Below are 17,229 nucleotides of genomic sequence, written 5' to 3' on the forward strand. Positions count from 1 at the left end.
CCCGGCCCGAACCGCCCCAGGTTCCCCTCACACCTCGGCGGGAACAGCCCGGGCTCCCCTCAACATCCCTCACACTCCGCGGGTCCCCGCTCTGGTTCCGCCCGGGCTGCCCTCACACCCCTCTGCAGCCGCCACAGTTGCTGTTAAAAAAAAAAAACAAACCAAGAAACAAACAAAAAAAAAATCTACCGAAAATAAAAAAAAAAAAGAAAGAAAAAGAAAATAAGGATTTAAATGAGAATCGTTCATTTCCGAAGGGAATTACTCCATTCAGCTCTACATCACACCATCAACATCTGCCCTACCCCGGGCACATTTCTCTTTGCCCTACACAGAAGTGATTCACTGGTAATGTCCAAGCGCCGTTGAAAGTGAATATTTGCATTTTTTTATATAACACCTAGGAACCATGGGTGTAAAGAACAACCCGCTCCTGTGTGGGTGTGCACACAGGAAAGTAAAAACCTGAAGTAAAGTCATGGAATCTCAGAATGGTTTATTTGAGAAGGCACCTTAAGGCCCATCTCATTTCACCCCTGCCATGGGCAGGGACACCTTCCACTAGTCCAGGTGGCTCCAAGCCCTGTGCAACCTGGCTTTACTCACAGGGAACAATTTCTTCCTAAGTCCTGGCAGAAAATCCTTTAAAGATTCTGCAAATGCCAGGCAAACATCCGGTCCAGGTGATACTTTTCCCCCCCAAATACCTTTAACTACTGAAATCACTTTGAAGACCAAGCCAAAAGGAGTGTTCCCGTATGTGACCCCAGAAATAAGACTTACCTGGGGAGCCTCAGGAAAAGTAGAACATGTAGCAGCATTGGACAGAAAAGCTTTCAGAAGGCAAATCCACCTTCAGACCAAACAATCAAAGTTAATTCAATATTTAAAAAAATAAAAACATATAGAAAAATAAATATTTAAGAGGCCCACAAGAAGCGATCAACAAAGGCATGGGGTTGCCTTTAATTTGTGTCAGGGAAGCACATGGACCAGGATTTCTAGCCCGTTAATTAAGATTTCAAAAAGGGTAGAAAACTCCTTTTCCTGCAGTTGTAATATACCCTCTTCAGTTATGATTATGTCCCATTAATTTCAACAAGCTCTTCATAGCTGACATTCTCCCTGGCATTTCAAGAAGTAAAATAGCATTAAAGTCTTATTATTTGGCAAGAAAGAGAAAATATTTACTGCAGGAGCTCAGTTCGTCGCAGAAGACTGCTATGAGGGAGCATGAGTGATTTACTCCTTTCATTATTCAAGTTAAATAAATCTCCTCCTTTCCAAGCTATTGAATGTAGAGTTATGCTGGCAGAGTGGATTACATTTGATCTATGTACCATGACAAGTACTGAAAATTGTGGGCTTCATTGCTGTATTCACCCACTCCTTCCTGAACAGGAGAAAAAAGTGTCAATACACGGAGCAGCCTTTGCTCTGTGCCTCAGCACAAGAAAGCACAAAGCTGCTCTGGAGCTGTAATGAGTGTGGAGTCTGACTCCATGGAAACTGAGATAAACTCCTTTTAACTCTCTCAACTAATGATCAGGGTGTGGCGTGAGACAAAAATTTTCCTATCCATGAACATTTTATTTGCATATATCTGAGTTCATGACAGGCTTGCATTAATGCTAACAGAGACTCGTCTTTACTTTTTTTATTTTTAAGTGTAGGGATGAAATTTTAATCACTGTGGAAGAATCAGCCAATCTGATTCAGTCTGGTTTCTCTATCGTTTGAAAATGGAAGTGTTTAAATTCACTGTAGTTGTTTCAGGAGAGCAAGAAGATGATTTTCTTGCCTTCCTCAGCAGATAAGCAGCTCTGATACCAACCCACAGGCTTTAGTCCGGGCTTCACAGAGTTTGGGAAGCTGGTAAATGCTGCAGGAATTTGGACACTGTTTAAGAGGTTCTGCTCCTCACTGGGATTTCTGTTATCTCTTCATCACAGCCTACTCACACCACACCCCAACGCAGCCAAACCACCACAGAAAAATCTGAAAAATGAAACCCCACAGTTTCCAACCACAGCTCAAAGTACAAGGAGTTTTGTTTATTTTATAGCCCTCTTCATCTGTGGACTTTTCAGCAGACCCAGGAAGACTTGCCATGCAATCAAACCCTTTAACTTTACACTTAAACCTTTCAAGTTCCTCATTTTAGCCCTAGGAACAGCAAGATGTTTGATACCATCACTAGCAGCAGAGGTGCCACCACAACTGTCACGTAAATAAGAAACAAAAGACTGAGTTTCTAGCATGTTTCTCCAGGAAATTTAGGAACGAAAACCACAATCATGAAGGAAAGTTTTATTTTACTTGTAATGCCCACATCCTAAGATTAAAGATATTTTTAAAAAATTAGCTGCAAAGAAAAAGATAAAAGCAAAACAAGAACAGATTTTTACACCTTTAGGAAATCAAGAAAAAAATAGGCACAAGTTTACATTCATTAGTTTCAGATATGGCAAAGGAATGTTCTACTAAAGAGGGATAAATAAAATCCTGCTTTCCCACTTCCCTGTATGAGACAACACAAGTCATGCTCTTCAAAGCCACACTTATCTTGTAGATACAAGGCAGATTTTTCCTCATAATTTTTTATTAATGTGCTTTAAAGACCATAAAGACCCTCCTAGAGCCATTTGGCATAGTCTCTACATACATACTAAAGTACCAAGGATGTACTTTAACCTGTGGTGAAGCTTGTTACAACTTCCACATAAAAAATGAAAGTCATGCATATTTTAAATTCTGTTTAAGCATCAGACACTATTGAGGGATTTTATTTCATTGCTGCTAAGCCACTTTAAATCCCCATCAGTGTTAAAATCTTGCAAGTGTCAGCCCAGGATGATTTAACCCCTTGAGAATAAGAGTTCATCATAAAAAAAGGTGAACATCTTATCTCAAGGGGTTCTATCCCAATACACAGCTGCTATTAATACTGAAGAATTTCTGTTGTTAAACACAATATGCTGGGGAAGGGTTTTCTAGGGATCTCAGGAAGCCAGAGGGCAGGCAGGTGTTCCATCACACCCTTTAACTCTACCCTGCAATACAGGTGAATAGGAGAGTCACCTTTTGGGCTGGGCCCTGCTCTGGGTGGGATCAGTGGAAGCAGCCTGAGGGCTGCACACAAAGGACTTGAACACAGCAGTGACACCACTGCTCAAGCCAGGGAAAGCTTCTTCCACAGGAACAGCTCCTGTCAGCCCATTAATCCCTGAAGTTCCCTCCAGAGCCCACAGACCCTTTCTGCCTTTCCTCTTGAGCTACACTGGGACTGAGGATGGACAAAAAGCAGCGATGAAGTGAGGGGAGGTGTAGAGAAGTTTAACATCCATCCCAGTAAAGATAAAACCAGTTTGTCTCGGCAAACATCCTTGGCTGGTGCAGGACCAAGTCACTGCTGGTGGGAGAAGGAGGAGAACTCGACCTTCAAGAAGCTGCAGATGTTCCTGAGGCAGATTCCTCTTTACCTTCACTGGGAGGGATGTGTAACCTACTTGCAATAAGGGCTAAGGAAAAGCATCAAGCTGTAATAAAACAGTCTTTCTTCATTTGATTGATAAGGAATTTACAGTTTCTCAGCTTAAAAAGCCACAGTGCAAGTTAGTGTTTGCTTCAGGGGGACCCTGTTTCAGTATCCTCTCCCGCAAGGATGCAAAAGCCCAAAGTCAGCAGCCAGTGTTTTTGTCTGTACACAAAACAGGCAGGCTGCCCAAGAACTGAGGACAAAGACACTCAAAATAGTACATAAATACACATAAAACAACACTAAAAATGAAAAACAAATTTAACAGCACTGATTATTTAGAATTACAGTCCATCTCATTATATTAATCTTCACATTTTAGCATCTTTTTAACCACTATACAAAAGCTGCTGAAGTGACTTTCTTCTAAACCAGCCATACAGGAGCACAAAGCACTATCAACATTATTTTTTTGGCAAAGTAACTTGCTTTCAGAATATACCATACTTTCGAATCACAGCTTACGTGTAGCAGGTGTGTCATGCTAATACAACATTCTCCATTTCTTTTCCTCCTGCACACTGCCAGGAGCAAGACACCTCAGAGACCCTTCCTAGTTTCAATGGCTGTCTCTTAAAGCCTTCTCATAACAGTTTATTCCATGCAGCCTCACTTGGGGCAGCTGCTCCTAATTTCTGCCTCAGCATTGTCCTGTTTATTGCATTAATCTGGTTTCCAGGATAAGCCACATCAGTCTGATGTGCTTACAGAGCACCAGATGTTACTGTGTTCTACACGCACTCCCCTGCAAACAACTCAGGAGCATTTCAAGGAATCACAGAACCACAGAAGGATCAGGTTGGAAGGAACCACAGTGGGTTATCTGGTCCCACCTCCCTGCTCAGGGAGGGTGTCCCTAAAACACATGGCACAGCACATTTATCTGCTCCTTTTACATCTTCCTGTTTACTTTTTTTCTCTGTTTATTTCCTTCCTGCTTTTACCAGCAGAATCCACATTAAATATCTGAAGAGGAAGAAAAGCATTTGTATTCTCCAGGCCCACACACTGACTTTCCACTCATATGGAAATTCCAGATTCTTACATATTTTTTCCACTTGCAGAAACACATCCAGGTAAGCCTTGTGTCTTTCACCCAGAACAGGCACAAGGGGTAACTAATCAGTCTGGAACAAAAACAGTGAGTCTCATGTTTTTGTGCAGGTCCTGAAGACCTCCTCATTCCGAGGGTTGGAATTGGACCTCTATGTGGACTGAAACAGAAGAAGGCACAGGCTGGATCTCTACTTTTATCTGTGGCATTGTACTCACAGAGGACTCAGCAAATCATCGCAAACCTCAGTCCTACAAGCCAGCACTGCCTCAAGTCAACAGTGTGAAGCTGAGTCAGGAGAGGTTTAGGTTGGATATCAGGAAAAGGCTTTCTACCCAGAGGGTGGATGGGCACTGAACAGGCTCCCCATGGAAGCAGTCACAGCACCAAGCCTGAGAGAGTTCAAGAAGTTTGGGCAACTCCTTCAGCCCATAGTGGGAATGTTGGGGTGTCCTGTACAGAGACAGAAGTTGGGCTCAATCCTGATGTGTCCCTTCCAACTCAGCATATTCTATTATTCTGTGATTTTTATGATTCACTAAGTCCAGCACACTCCACTGCTGCTGTCCTACACAAGTATCCAGCTCAGCTCACATCCCAAAGCAGCCACATTCCAGCTGCTGGCTGGGCAGTCAGGATCACAGCATTTGAGAAGCACTACCATACACACACACATCTGATCATTACCCAAAATTATGCTGTACTTCTTAAAACTGACAGACTATAAAGAGCCATTTCCCCTCTAGAAGCTTGATCCCAGCTCTCCAACTATCCACACACATAACCTCACATCCACCATGTACACCTCTCACTACCCTGTGCACAACAGCAATAGGCACCACATTATTACCCCTTCCCCCTGCTTGTACACACCCCACACCTCCTACCCAGCAAAAGCTGCTGCTGGCTCATTCTGAAATCCAGCAAGGCACTTTGATGGGTGTCAAAGACTTTGTGCAAGCACAGGCAGGATGCAAATCCCCCCCCCTCCTCACACTAACCTGCCTTAGGGGCAAACATAAACCTCAGCAACCTCCTAAGCAAGGATGACCAGGACACAGAGCTCGTCATCTGGTCTCCAAAGAGCAGCAATACCAAGGGAACAGACCAATTTCCCCAGAGCTTCAGACTCCTTACAAAAGTCTGCATTTTACTTCAGTGCTTTACAGAACTATTTCTTTCTCCCCAGGAAAGAAATCTTTGCTAGTCACATTGCATATGTTATCACACTTACGGTACAAATCAGCAGTAATTAGTGTCTGTAGGAACACAGCAGAGAAGAACAGTAATAAAAATCCCAAAGCAAGCAAAGCCTCCTTGAGAAGCTAATGGTCAAGTGGAGAATTTACCAACGATATTCCTGTTCCCACACACAATCGTAAACGTCAGGGATTCACCTCCCAGAAAACACAAAGGCAAAACAGGTACATACATTGCCCTATTCAAGAGAATTGGGCAAAAATCTGGGCCCGGGCAGTTCAGGACACAATGTATATATGAAACATTGAAAGTAATAATAATGACAGGAAGGTGGAACAAAGAAGAAATTCAAACCATAACTTGGCAAGTGGTCCTGGATCCATCCCAGCAAACACTACTGGCTACAAAAAGCAGAAGGTCCCACCAGATTGCTGTGTGTTCACATAGTCTTGCTGCCACCGCTGCACTTTGCAGGTAGTTTTATCCACCTCTGGGAGGAAAAGGTCCTTGTACAAAAGTGTTTTCCTGCACTGACATCAGATGAGCTCGTCCTTGAGCGGCTCGGATTCCCCAGGGAGCACGCCGTTCATCTCCGGGGCGCTCTCGGTGCCCAGATACCCTAAGAGGATCTCGCTGCGCCGCCGCGACAGCTGCAGGATGTCCTCTGCCAGCAACTGCACCGTCGTGTACCTCACGTTGTCAAAGTCAAACATGTCCTTCAGATACTGCACGATCTGGTGCTGCAAGAAAAGGCAGGTTACAGTCAGAGACCTCCTTCAGCTGCCAGTACCAGCCACCAAGAGCACACAGCAGCAGCTTTAAGCCAGCAGACAGGAGTCCCACATAGATGAGCCGCACAAAAAACACCTTACCTTGAAGAAACTGCAGACTTCAGATAGCTGCTGCTTGGGCCCCAGAAAACCAAAGGCTAGAACAGGACTGACATGCTCCGATACGGAGTAGAAATGAGAGATAAAGCCATCTGGTACCTGTCACAGGGAAGGACAGAATTAGTTGGTCTTCATTCTCAGACAGAATTAGCAGCTTATTCCATATCAGCCACCAACTTCCCTGCCAGAAAGCTTCAGTATCTGAAGTTAAGAGCTATTTGGAACATCTCTTCCTGCAAAACTACATTTATCTTTCAGATCCCTTGAAGGATGGCTGGAGCTTTTTATCTTCATGTTTCTAAACTGCTATTTCAAGAGGAAAATGAACAGAAGAAAATGAAAAGCAATCACCAGCCAGCCTTTATAGCCTCTATTTATAATTTGCTGACCAAGCCAGGAAAGGACATGCAAATATACAAGGCAGAGCTACTGCATGACAGCACCAATAGAGCTTCCAATTCTCTCATTTCTTTCTGTGCCATCTCAGAAGCCAAACCCTGTCACATCAGCTGGCTGTGGGATCGAGCTGAAAAATTGCCAGAGGCCACAGACCCTGTGGCAGAACCAGGGTTGTGAAGTTGTGGCTTCCTGTTCCCCTTCTCCATAAACTCATCTGCTGTGATACTTTAGGAAGTGACAGATTTAAGTGAAACTCATCAAGTAATGGCTAATTAGCATCAGCACTGGGGAGTGGAGCAATGCCTGAATCCTCCTTTTGCTGCCAGCAAGGAAGGCACAATTCAGGAGCAGTCCCTTGTTGCTTGGGGTCTGTGGTCACTCCTACAGTATTGTGAGCAGGGAGAGGAAATTCCAGAAGGTAACGCTGTCGTTTGAATCCTCACATTAAGAAAAAGGGAGAATACACTCAGACTGATTCAATAAAATACTGGCATAGAACTGGAGCAGTGACTGCAGGACCCCAGGGCTCTAAAGCATCACAAAGAACGTGACTCTGTTCAGTCTTCTACCACCAAAGATTTCGCACTTTGTCAAGATCTATGTGTTCTCTTTTCAGCCTCAAATACATTAGATTCTTTCCCTTTTTGATTAATTTTGCTTACCATCAGAAGCCTCCTTTTTGCTTTCAGAACTGACCAGCAAGCAGTTGCTAGAGCCTACAATTAACAGAGAGAGCCCATTAGTTACTCAGATTATTTAAAAAAACCCAAAGTTTACCAACACTTTGTCATCAAAACATCAAAGCAGTCACCCTTTTGTGCCAGAACCTCTTTAAAATGACAAAATTAAAGCAAACTGGAAGCAGATTTAGCCACTTCAGATCCATTCCAGAGAAGCCTAAGGGTTTTTGAAGATTGTTAATATGATCTGACATAGTTGCCCAACAGCCCACGATCCCCTGTAAGCAGACAGCTGTTACAAAGTGCCATTTTACTCTCAATCTATCAAACTAATCAGACTTAAAAATACAGCTGGGGGACAGAACTAAAGGAAAGCTTTGCAATTTGAGCTTCAGTGTCTGCTGAGGTACTGCCAGAATGAATGGCCACATGCTAAAACCCACATATTTTCCCCTACATTGTGCCCCTTTTATTCTCATTCATAAAAATAGGTGCTGCCATCTTTTAACATCTCCATGGCATCACTGATAAAATCCCCTAGAGCCACAAGTCTGGTTGCCAGCCAGATGCTTTCAAAATAAGGAAAGCTTTCCTGTAAACAATTTCCATGCACAAGAAGGCTGTTGTTTAGAACTTCATGAAAGCGTGGCAATTATAAAAGAGAGAATTCAGCTCAGCTGGGAAAGATGAGGTTATGCTCTTTCCTGGCCTTGGCACTGATCTCACACTCAGAGCAGCCCTCCCTGTCTCACACACCGTCTCCTTGAAGCTGTCGGACAGCCAGCGGTTGCGCAGCACAGCCAGCACCGAGGAGGGAGGGTTCTCCAGATCCTCAAAAGCATCCATGAGGATGAAGTCCAGCACAATATCAAAGAAGCTCATGCACACCACCTGTCAGAGAGCAGAACAGTCTGTGAAGGGAACAGTTTTTAAAAAGAGAGACGGGGCTCTTTTGGTTTAAAGCAAGAAGATGTAAGAAGCTGAAGTCAATGTAATCGTATTTCAATAGCAGGTCTTCCACACCTGGGCCATTCCTACATATGCATTGTAATACAATCACAGTGGTTTGGCTTGTAAGGGACTTTAAAACCATCCAGCTCCACCCCCTGCCATGGGCAAAGACATCTTCCACTAAACCAGGTTGCTTCAAGCCCCATCCAGCCTGCCCTTGAGCACTTTCAGGGATGGGAATTCCACAACCTATCTGGGCAAGGATTATCTTCTATCTCCTCTGCAGCTCTGTAAAGACAATGTCTTTACCAACCCCTCTTCCCTCGAGCTCCTGCTGAGTGGTTGGCCAGGTCTCCTGCTTCAAGGCATAACGCAGCATCTCCTCATAGCTTTCCAGGAAAGCTTTGGGATTCTAGAAGAGCAGAAAAACAAACCAGTTGAACTACTTGGATCTGAGCTGACATCAACATCCCAGTAATCATCAGCACGCAGATGAAGTTTTTTTCTTCCAACACACTGGAAAAGCTCTGAGTTGGGATGGGGAACAAGTATCTCTGTGCTCAAGACACAGTTTAGTTGTTACACAAACTTCCTACCTTTTCAGCTTTTGTCATCAGTCCTATCATCATCTGCTTCCCAACCTCCCCAAAAAACAGCTGATTGCTTTCATCCTCCAGCAGCTCCTGCAAAGGGAACACAGATGTCTCTTGTGAGCACCTAGACACCCTCAAATTCTAAGCTGGAAAAAAAACCCAAAAGGGCAGGACACGAAGCAGTGCAATGCTGCACACACCAGTGTTGTTAACCTTTAATAAGCTGGAACCTAGGAAACAAAACTGCACAGCCCTGTGCATGGAAACCTGGGAGCCTGGAGCCATTCTCACCTGGAATGCCTGCCTGACACAATGCAGCTTTGCCAGGAAATCCTGGTCACTGTAGCAGCCAAGGAGCTCTGTCCTAGAGGAAAAGGGGAAGAATTGTGTAAATTCCAGTTCTGATGTTGGTGTTCCTACAACTATGGTCCCGTAAAAACAAAAAACTAAATTCCCAGGCTGTGCATAGGAGAAAGGAAAAGTCACATTCCCTTTATCCAGCTCCCTGGAGGAACAGAGCACCTCTGCCAGGCTGGTAAAGGACTATGCCAGACTCCCAGAACAGTCACACTTCCTATCACTGATTTCCTGGGACAATGACTCTTTCTTAACTTGTGAATCCCTAAAATCTGGGGTTAATTCCCTGGGAAGGCCAAACCAGCAGGAAGGGTGCTGTGATTTTATGACCCCGTGGGTTATTCTGGTTATGGGGCTGCTCAAAGGCAGATGATGTGTTCACAGAGCCCCAGGGGCACCAGGTCCCACAGCTCCAGCTGGCTCTTCACCTCAGCGTCCGGCACGCCACCTTCCCTTCTTTCACCAACTGCAGAGCTTCTTCATATGCTGCCACTGGCTTGGAGAGGTGGAATGGCATTTGCTCAAAGGGCAGAGAGTCAAAGAGCTGTAGAGGTAACAAGAGACATGGGAAGAACAAAATGAGCTCATTAAATATTTGCAAACACAAGCGAGTGCACACAAGCAAGGTGGGCCTTCTTCAGAGAATCTACAGCTAGCAGAGTTTGTCAGTGACAATTGTTTCATGCAAAGATATTTCACTTTTCACTAAAAGTTAGCTCTGACACTGCTCAATATTCCATAAAATTCACACCACCAAGCCATCTTACATAGATAACAGCACCTTCCTAGCTGTTATGGCATGTTTTCTGTAGTAGATAAGAAGTGACATGGAAGTGTTGGTTGGAAAAGCCTGCCCCATCCCCCTCATTAAAACCTTTTCCTAACATCCATCATGAACCTCCCAGCCTGGGGGGCTTGTTGCTGTGTTTATCATCTTCCTCTCCCAAGATATGTTTGGCCCTGCTGCCTTTGTGCCTTCCCTCCAAGCCAGTGGGCTGTGACACACAGGTGACACTTCAGTCACCTCTGCTGCAGAGAAGAAGGAATCCTCTGAAGTGGAGCTGTCCTCATCATCCGTCCGCAGCCGCAAGGATCCGTCCGCCAGTGGAAGCATCAAAGTCTTCTCTGGAGGAGAGAAAGAAGCCACATGTGTTGGAGTTCATGGACCAACATTCCTCTTAGCTCCTGTGCTCTCTTTCACTCCCACTTTGTCACTCCTCTTTCACCTGGCTTACAGAAAAGACATGAAACCAGGCAGGAAATTGGCATTTTACTGCAGCCCTACCCAGATCCAGCAGCACGCTGTCCGATGGGAGAGAGGAGCCAAACTCCTCCTGGAGGTGGTAGGCTCGGTGCAAGAGGGACTCCAGCTTCTCAGCAAACTCCCTTTTCTGGGACTCCTCCTGGAACACACAGAAATGTCACCCTTAGTTAGCCAGCTGGGCACAGACAGATTGGACAGCACAAATACGGGAGGAAATTTTCAGTAAAAATGGGATTTGCAGTCTGCAGATTATATGATTAAAAATAAAAAGAGAGAGGAGTCATTAATCCTACAATGCAGCTAATAATGCATGGGGAGGGAAGCTTCTACACAGCCTACTCAAACCCTCTGGCTTTTGAGCTTCACAATTTTGTTTTCCTGTTAAAAAGAGAAGAAAGAACTAAAGAACTTTAATCTGCCACCCAGAAAAATAGATATTTTAATAAATTATACACCACTTAGATCTCCTGCCTTTTGACTTTAGCCTAACTTCCAGGAGAAATCATATCAGGAAACCTGTGTTGAATATAACAGGATATCCAGAACTGGATAACAGAATACTTAGATTAAGGTGCTGGGCATAAGCAAAATTTGCTGTAAACAACAGGGGGATGGAAAAAAAAAGGTGTGGGGAAAATAAGACTTAAACAGCATCTTGCCTTCATGCCCCTATGTTTGCATGAGTATCTTATCCAGAAAACAGGAGCATTAACAAGAAGCAGAGAATCTATTTTCATAATGAATCAACCGTTTTAAGGCAGTTTTAGAAACACTACAGGGCCCTTCAAGGAGAACCAACAACAACAGAATCCAGATTTGCCTTGGATAAATATGATCCAGCACAAAAGACAAATGTCCCACATACTTACTACACCAGACTCTGTTTACAAAAGGCTGGGAACACTTTTTTTTCCAGTGAGAACTCCTGGAGAGTTCGAAGTTCAGCTCCTTTCACAGTCCTGAGTTAACAGCAGGTTTTTTTAGCTTTGTGGCTGTCACTGAGCCATTCTAACACAGGTGAGCCTTTAACACAGGTCTTCCATGTGGAGTCCTCAAGTCCCAGACAGCAAGGGGTGTCCTAAAATCCTGCTTTGTGTAGCTGCAGAGGCTGAGTGAGGTACACATCTCCCTGCAGGGACCAGGGCCATAGCCAGCTCCAAATTCCCACTGCTTTCTTCATCCACACACACAGAGCTGGGCTCTGCTCTCCACCCAGCTCCCACAAGTGGCAGTGACCATCAAGATCTCCATTTTAAATGCATTAAAATATTACAGAGACAACACTGCCAGCCAGAGCAGCGCTGCATTCATCACAGCCTTTTCTCACCACAAGCTGTGCCACGGGAGGACACGTGTGACAGTGAGTGACACAAGGCTGGAAGGTGGATGGAAACGCTGGGGAATGAGGGGGCGAGACGTATTAAAAAGAGAAAGAAATTAAAAACACCCACTCCCATTGCATAAGGAACCTGCAGATACAGACAGCTCTTAAACAGAGTCTGGCCTGACTCTGCCCTTAATTTGCTCTCCTTTTAACCTCCCACTGTTTACTGCTTCCAGCACCCAGGCTGGCCCTTCAGCATGTGGGGACCTACCTCTGAAATGTTCTCAGACATGCTCTCTTGCTGTTTGCTGCTGTCCCAGGGCACAGGCGTGCTGGTACAAGCACTGTCCCTCTGCCTGATGCTCAGTGCCTGTTCCCATTTCTGCAGGGCCTCCTCAAACAGCTCCATGCCTGGAAACCCAACCAAATACTGGCTGTGAGAGTCCCGGGGCACTCAGGAACAAAGAGACACAGGATGAGTCTTTGCTCACTCAGACAATCCAGCAAAGAGGGAAATCCCAAAATAAAGAATAAACATATTCTATTTCTTTCCTGTTTAAATATGGTTTACTTTGGATTAGAAGGAGAACATCCCCAAACTGGTTAAAGCGTCATCCATGTTACTGCCAAAATACTGTTCTCTGCACAAGATGAGCCTGTTGCTCAAGAACAGTATTTTGGAAGTAAATTATTCACTGACAAAAAAGGTTTGGTTTTTTGTAAGAGAAGATGGGATTTTTATTTGAGCTTAAGCTGAGAATAGAAGGAATCTTTCTGTTAGAGCTCTACACTGAGCTGCTGATGCTCTGTGTCAATTCTCATCCCCTTCTTGCTCTCATAGTGATTAACAACCCCCACAGAGCAATGTTACCCTTGTGCCCGCTTACCTTGAACATAGAGGCTTTCTGCACTGGAATCACCAATGGCCCCAGCATCTCCCATGGCCTGGCCCTCCCACATCCCTGGGGGAACTGGACTTGAGGAGTTGACTGCTACCATCTGCAGGAGGGGAACAGAGAGCAGCAAATGCCTTTTGAATTCTCTTAAGGTTAGAGATGCTAAGATCAAACCAACACCACCAGCCTTCTGCAAAAAGGAATTTTCTTTCCCCCTTGTGCTCCCCTGTATCGATGAGCACTGAAGGGAGAGCCCTGATGGAGGAAACAGCCCAGGGAAGTTCCAAAGCAATCACTACAAAGGCATCAGGATTTTGATGGAAAGCTCACATCAGCTCCAGCTGCCTGTACGAAAAACACTGGAGGTGGCAAGGAAGCAAGCACAGTCCAAACAAAAGAAACAGTTTCCCAGAAAAAATACAGCTGAGGATTCCCCAGAGGGCAAAGGGAATCCTCACTCTCCTCTTTGTAACCAGACCCTCTCCAGGGAGGGCTGAGCTTACAATCCACACAGCAGTGTCAGTTCAGCTTTGTCCAATTTCCCACAAGGCACCAATGTCTTCTAAAGTCTGACCCAATAAAGTGCTGGATTCAACACTATCAGTAACCAGTGTTTTCCTGTGGCTCACAGAAGGATGTCCAAACATGAGCCTGGTTCTAAAAAAAAGCTACAATAATCAGCTGGCAGATGAATTCCTGTCCTGCCTCCATTGATCAATCCCTGTGGAGTGTTAATAAATCACCTTGAGATCCTGAGCTGCAAATCATCAGTTCACTGCTGCCAATTTACTTACTGGATGGCAAAGAGGAGCCAGGAAGCAAAAGAGAGCTCAGGCAAAACATGCAGCTGTGCAAAGGATGAGCTGGTTTTTTCCAAGTAATATAAAAACTGTAAGTACAGGGTCAGCTCATCTGTACAGAAACAGATGCCTCTTTGTGGGGATATCCCCACCAAGGCACCAGCAGTGGAAAAACGTATTTATTTATGGATTGCTTTTTATTTAAAGAGAAACAGAACTTCAGTGATACAAAACCTGGACAGCATCTGTGTGAACTGAGAAGCCATGGGGGAGTTACATGGATGTGAGTCCCTATGGAGGGAGGGGAGAAAGCTGGACACAGCTTGGTGCTCAGGGACACATCCCATCACATCCCAGCTCCCCAGGGAATGCTGTGCCTGCCCAGCGCCGTGCCAGCACTGCCGCCTGCTGGAGACACACTTCGGCCAGAACGGATTCTGCCAACCCCTGGTGCTTCAGCTCGACTAAAAACAGCAACACCAGCATGTGCTGAGGAGTGCTGGCGCCCAACAGCTCCTTTCAAAGGGGTGATTTTTCCTCCCCTCCTTGCCCCAGCATTGCTAAGCAGCCTCTGAGCCCGGGTGATGACGAGGGAGGGCTTTGCAGAAACTCACAGAGGTTCATCTGTGTGCCCCCTGCTCCAACAGAATGTTAGCTCTGAGCAATGGGGATGTGGAGCAGGTCTTGAAGACACAAATGCTTCCAGTTTTGGTGTCACAAAAGGTGGATATAAGCACTGATGGCTTCTCCTGCCTGGTTAAGCCTGAATTACCTGTACTCATAGGCTGCTCCTTTGGCTTTGGAGGAGGTAGAATGACTGGGCTGTGTTCTCACCCTGCACTGTTTCCTGAACAGAGCTATCAGATTTTGGTAGCTGATTTGGTTTTAAGAAGAAAGCAAGCTGGGAGCAGCCCCAGCACAGGAGGGAGGGGCTGCTGGGCCACCCAAAATCCCACCACAGAGGGAAGCAAACAAGCTCCCCATTGCTGGGAGACTCAGAAACAACCCAGCCTAACTCCTTGAGGGGGTCACAGAGAGCTCCAAGGATTCATGGCCATGTCCCATGGGGAAGTCTCTTCTGAGACTCCTCCTTGGCCCAAGAACTGGCCAAGGAACCCTGGAGCTCCTGGCCACAAAAAATTGCTGCTCACAGGGAACTCCAGTGCAAGGTGAACAGAGTTAATCAGAACCCGCCCTACAATTATACTGCAATTTGTTCTGCCCAAGGACTTGGTGATCTCCAGACAGGTCTGTGCACTGCCATCTCCCAGCCCTGCTAAGCAGGTCCTTACCGAGGCCAGGCTGTGGGAGGAACTGGAATGTTTGCTGGGCTCGATGGAGGAAATCCCGCTGAGCGTGTCATTGCTCTTGCTGCCAGGGCTCTGCACTCTCCTGCTGGAGTACCCTGCAGTTGGGAAGGTCACACAGAAACAGGATTTTAGGCCCAGGTGACTGCAGAAGGGAATAGGGAGGGGAACATCACCTTGTTCAGTATAACTGTGAATGGACAAAGCAGTATCCAATACATAGAATAAGCCACAGATCTCCTGCCTGCTCTGCTTTGCTCTGAGACTGGTGTCAGTGGGGATCTGAGGCTGAGGAATGTATTCACTGCTTATGGACAGCAAGGGGCAAGTGGAAACAATCAAACAAAAACTCCTCCACCTTCCCTCAGGACAGGCAGAACACAGACACTGCTCCCTTGATTTTCATGTTTCACCAAACAAGTGCTTAATCCCTAAAGTGCTTTGCTGAGGGCCTGGGTCAGTCTTACCCCTAAAATCAGTACAAGTGGTGAGGAAGCTGCCCAAGGTCTGGGAGTCACCACAGGGCTGGATGGACACTCCCAACTGCCCAGCCTGGCTCAGGCCACCCTCCCCTCCCCTCAGCTGAGCACTGACACCACGAGACAAATGCAGAAGCAGGTCACTGCGTGCCCGGGTCGTTATTATTGGGGCAGCCTGGTAATGGCTGCCTAGAGGGAAGGGGATGGGAACCACAAACCTCAGGGAAAACATCAGGACACCTTTTGTTCCCAAGACTCTGAGCTCACAGTCTCTCCCATGGGTCCCCAAACCCTGAGCTCATGGCACTGCTTTTCAGAATTACAGAGCACTACACAAACGGCTTTGCTCTCCCCTCCCCACACCTCCCCATTGATCCCTGTACCACCTCTTTAGGGATTGTCCCCTTTTTGTGAGGCCAACCTTTCTTCACAGAGGACACCCTCCTGGTTGGCAGGATGGGCACTGTGATCCCTCCTGGTTTAAAGCCACATTTGTCCGGGGCAATTTGCTTCTTTCGGCGGCGGCGGCGCTTGAGCTGATGAGCTGCCAGAGCCAAGGCCACGGTGCCCAGGGCTGTGGCAAACAGAACCTTGCGCAGGCCTGGAGAGAGCCGCAGCTGAGAGAAGACAGACTTTAAACACAAAAGAAATGGAAGAGCAACAATGAAAAACCAATTCACTGCCCTTAAAAAAAATAAATTTAAAACAGTGTTAAACATGAAAAACCTTGGCTTTACCCTCCCGCCCATAAAACACGCCCTCTGCTACACAACTAAGACACAGCAGCAGAGAGACTGTGGAGCATCATTTTGACAGGAGCTGGAGAACTTGGTCTCAATCCTCATTGCCCAAACACCCTGCAAAATCTGCACACAGCCTGGGACAGATGCAATCCAGGTTACCCAAATTCAGCTCTGAAAGCCTGGTGTGAAGCTGAGCTTCACTGCTCCGAGTGCTGCATCACTACAAGTGGGGAACATATTACTCCTCTTTAAAAGACAAGTCTTTTTTTAGAGCCTTTGATGAAGAGAAAGACTGAACCTGGGTGTTCTCCCAGGGAGGGATGTGGGAAGCACTTTCCTCTCCAAACCCACTCAGAACTCTCTTCCACCACCCCAAACTCCCCCTGCAATTCCTCCAATCCATCAAACTGCCCAGGTCCCACTGTGCCTCCATCTCACCCAGACAACCCCACAGAGCCAGCCCAAGGAATGTGACAGGAAAACCCTTCCTGCTCCTCGTACCTGCCCAAAGGTCGTGTAAACGAACACGGGGATCTCAGCCACGGTCATTGCCAAGGCCTGCATGATGGACATTCCCTCTGTCCTTCTGAATGCCATGGCTGCACCACGATCTGGGCACCTTCGGGAGCCACAACAGGGAAGGGCACTTGTGGATGCTGTGTGAGCTGCTCACAAAAGAATCCAACTTTTCTCTGACATCTGGCTCAGAGTCCTGGGGTTGGCCTTCATCCAACAATCCTCCTCCTGCGGGAAA

The 17,229-nt window shown here is 46.2% G+C and overlaps 1 protein-coding gene across 1 annotated transcript; it reads right to left on the reverse strand.

The window, feature by feature from the left end:
- Positions 1-2,294: 2,294 nt before the first annotated feature.
- On the reverse strand, positions 2,295-17,229 carry MIGA2 (mitoguardin 2). The gene is made up of 15 exons (XM_005421299.2): positions 16,977-17,229; positions 16,154-16,364; positions 15,239-15,351; positions 13,138-13,249; positions 12,522-12,661; positions 10,948-11,065; positions 10,687-10,787; positions 10,091-10,206; positions 9,597-9,669; positions 9,309-9,395; positions 9,026-9,124; positions 8,518-8,652; positions 7,744-7,797; positions 6,665-6,781; positions 2,295-6,532 (listed from the first exon to the last, which is right to left on the reverse strand). The coding sequence occupies exons 1-15, from the start codon at positions 17,070-17,072 to the stop codon at positions 6,329-6,331; spliced, it is 1,776 nt and encodes a 591-aa protein (XP_005421356.1). The 5' UTR covers positions 17,073-17,229; the 3' UTR covers positions 2,295-6,328.

Source organism: Geospiza fortis, unplaced genomic scaffold (assembly GCF_000277835.1).
Source record: "Geospiza fortis unplaced genomic scaffold, GeoFor_1.0 scaffold27, whole genome shotgun sequence".
Classification (NCBI taxonomy): Eukaryota; Metazoa; Chordata; class Aves; order Passeriformes; family Thraupidae; genus Geospiza; species Geospiza fortis.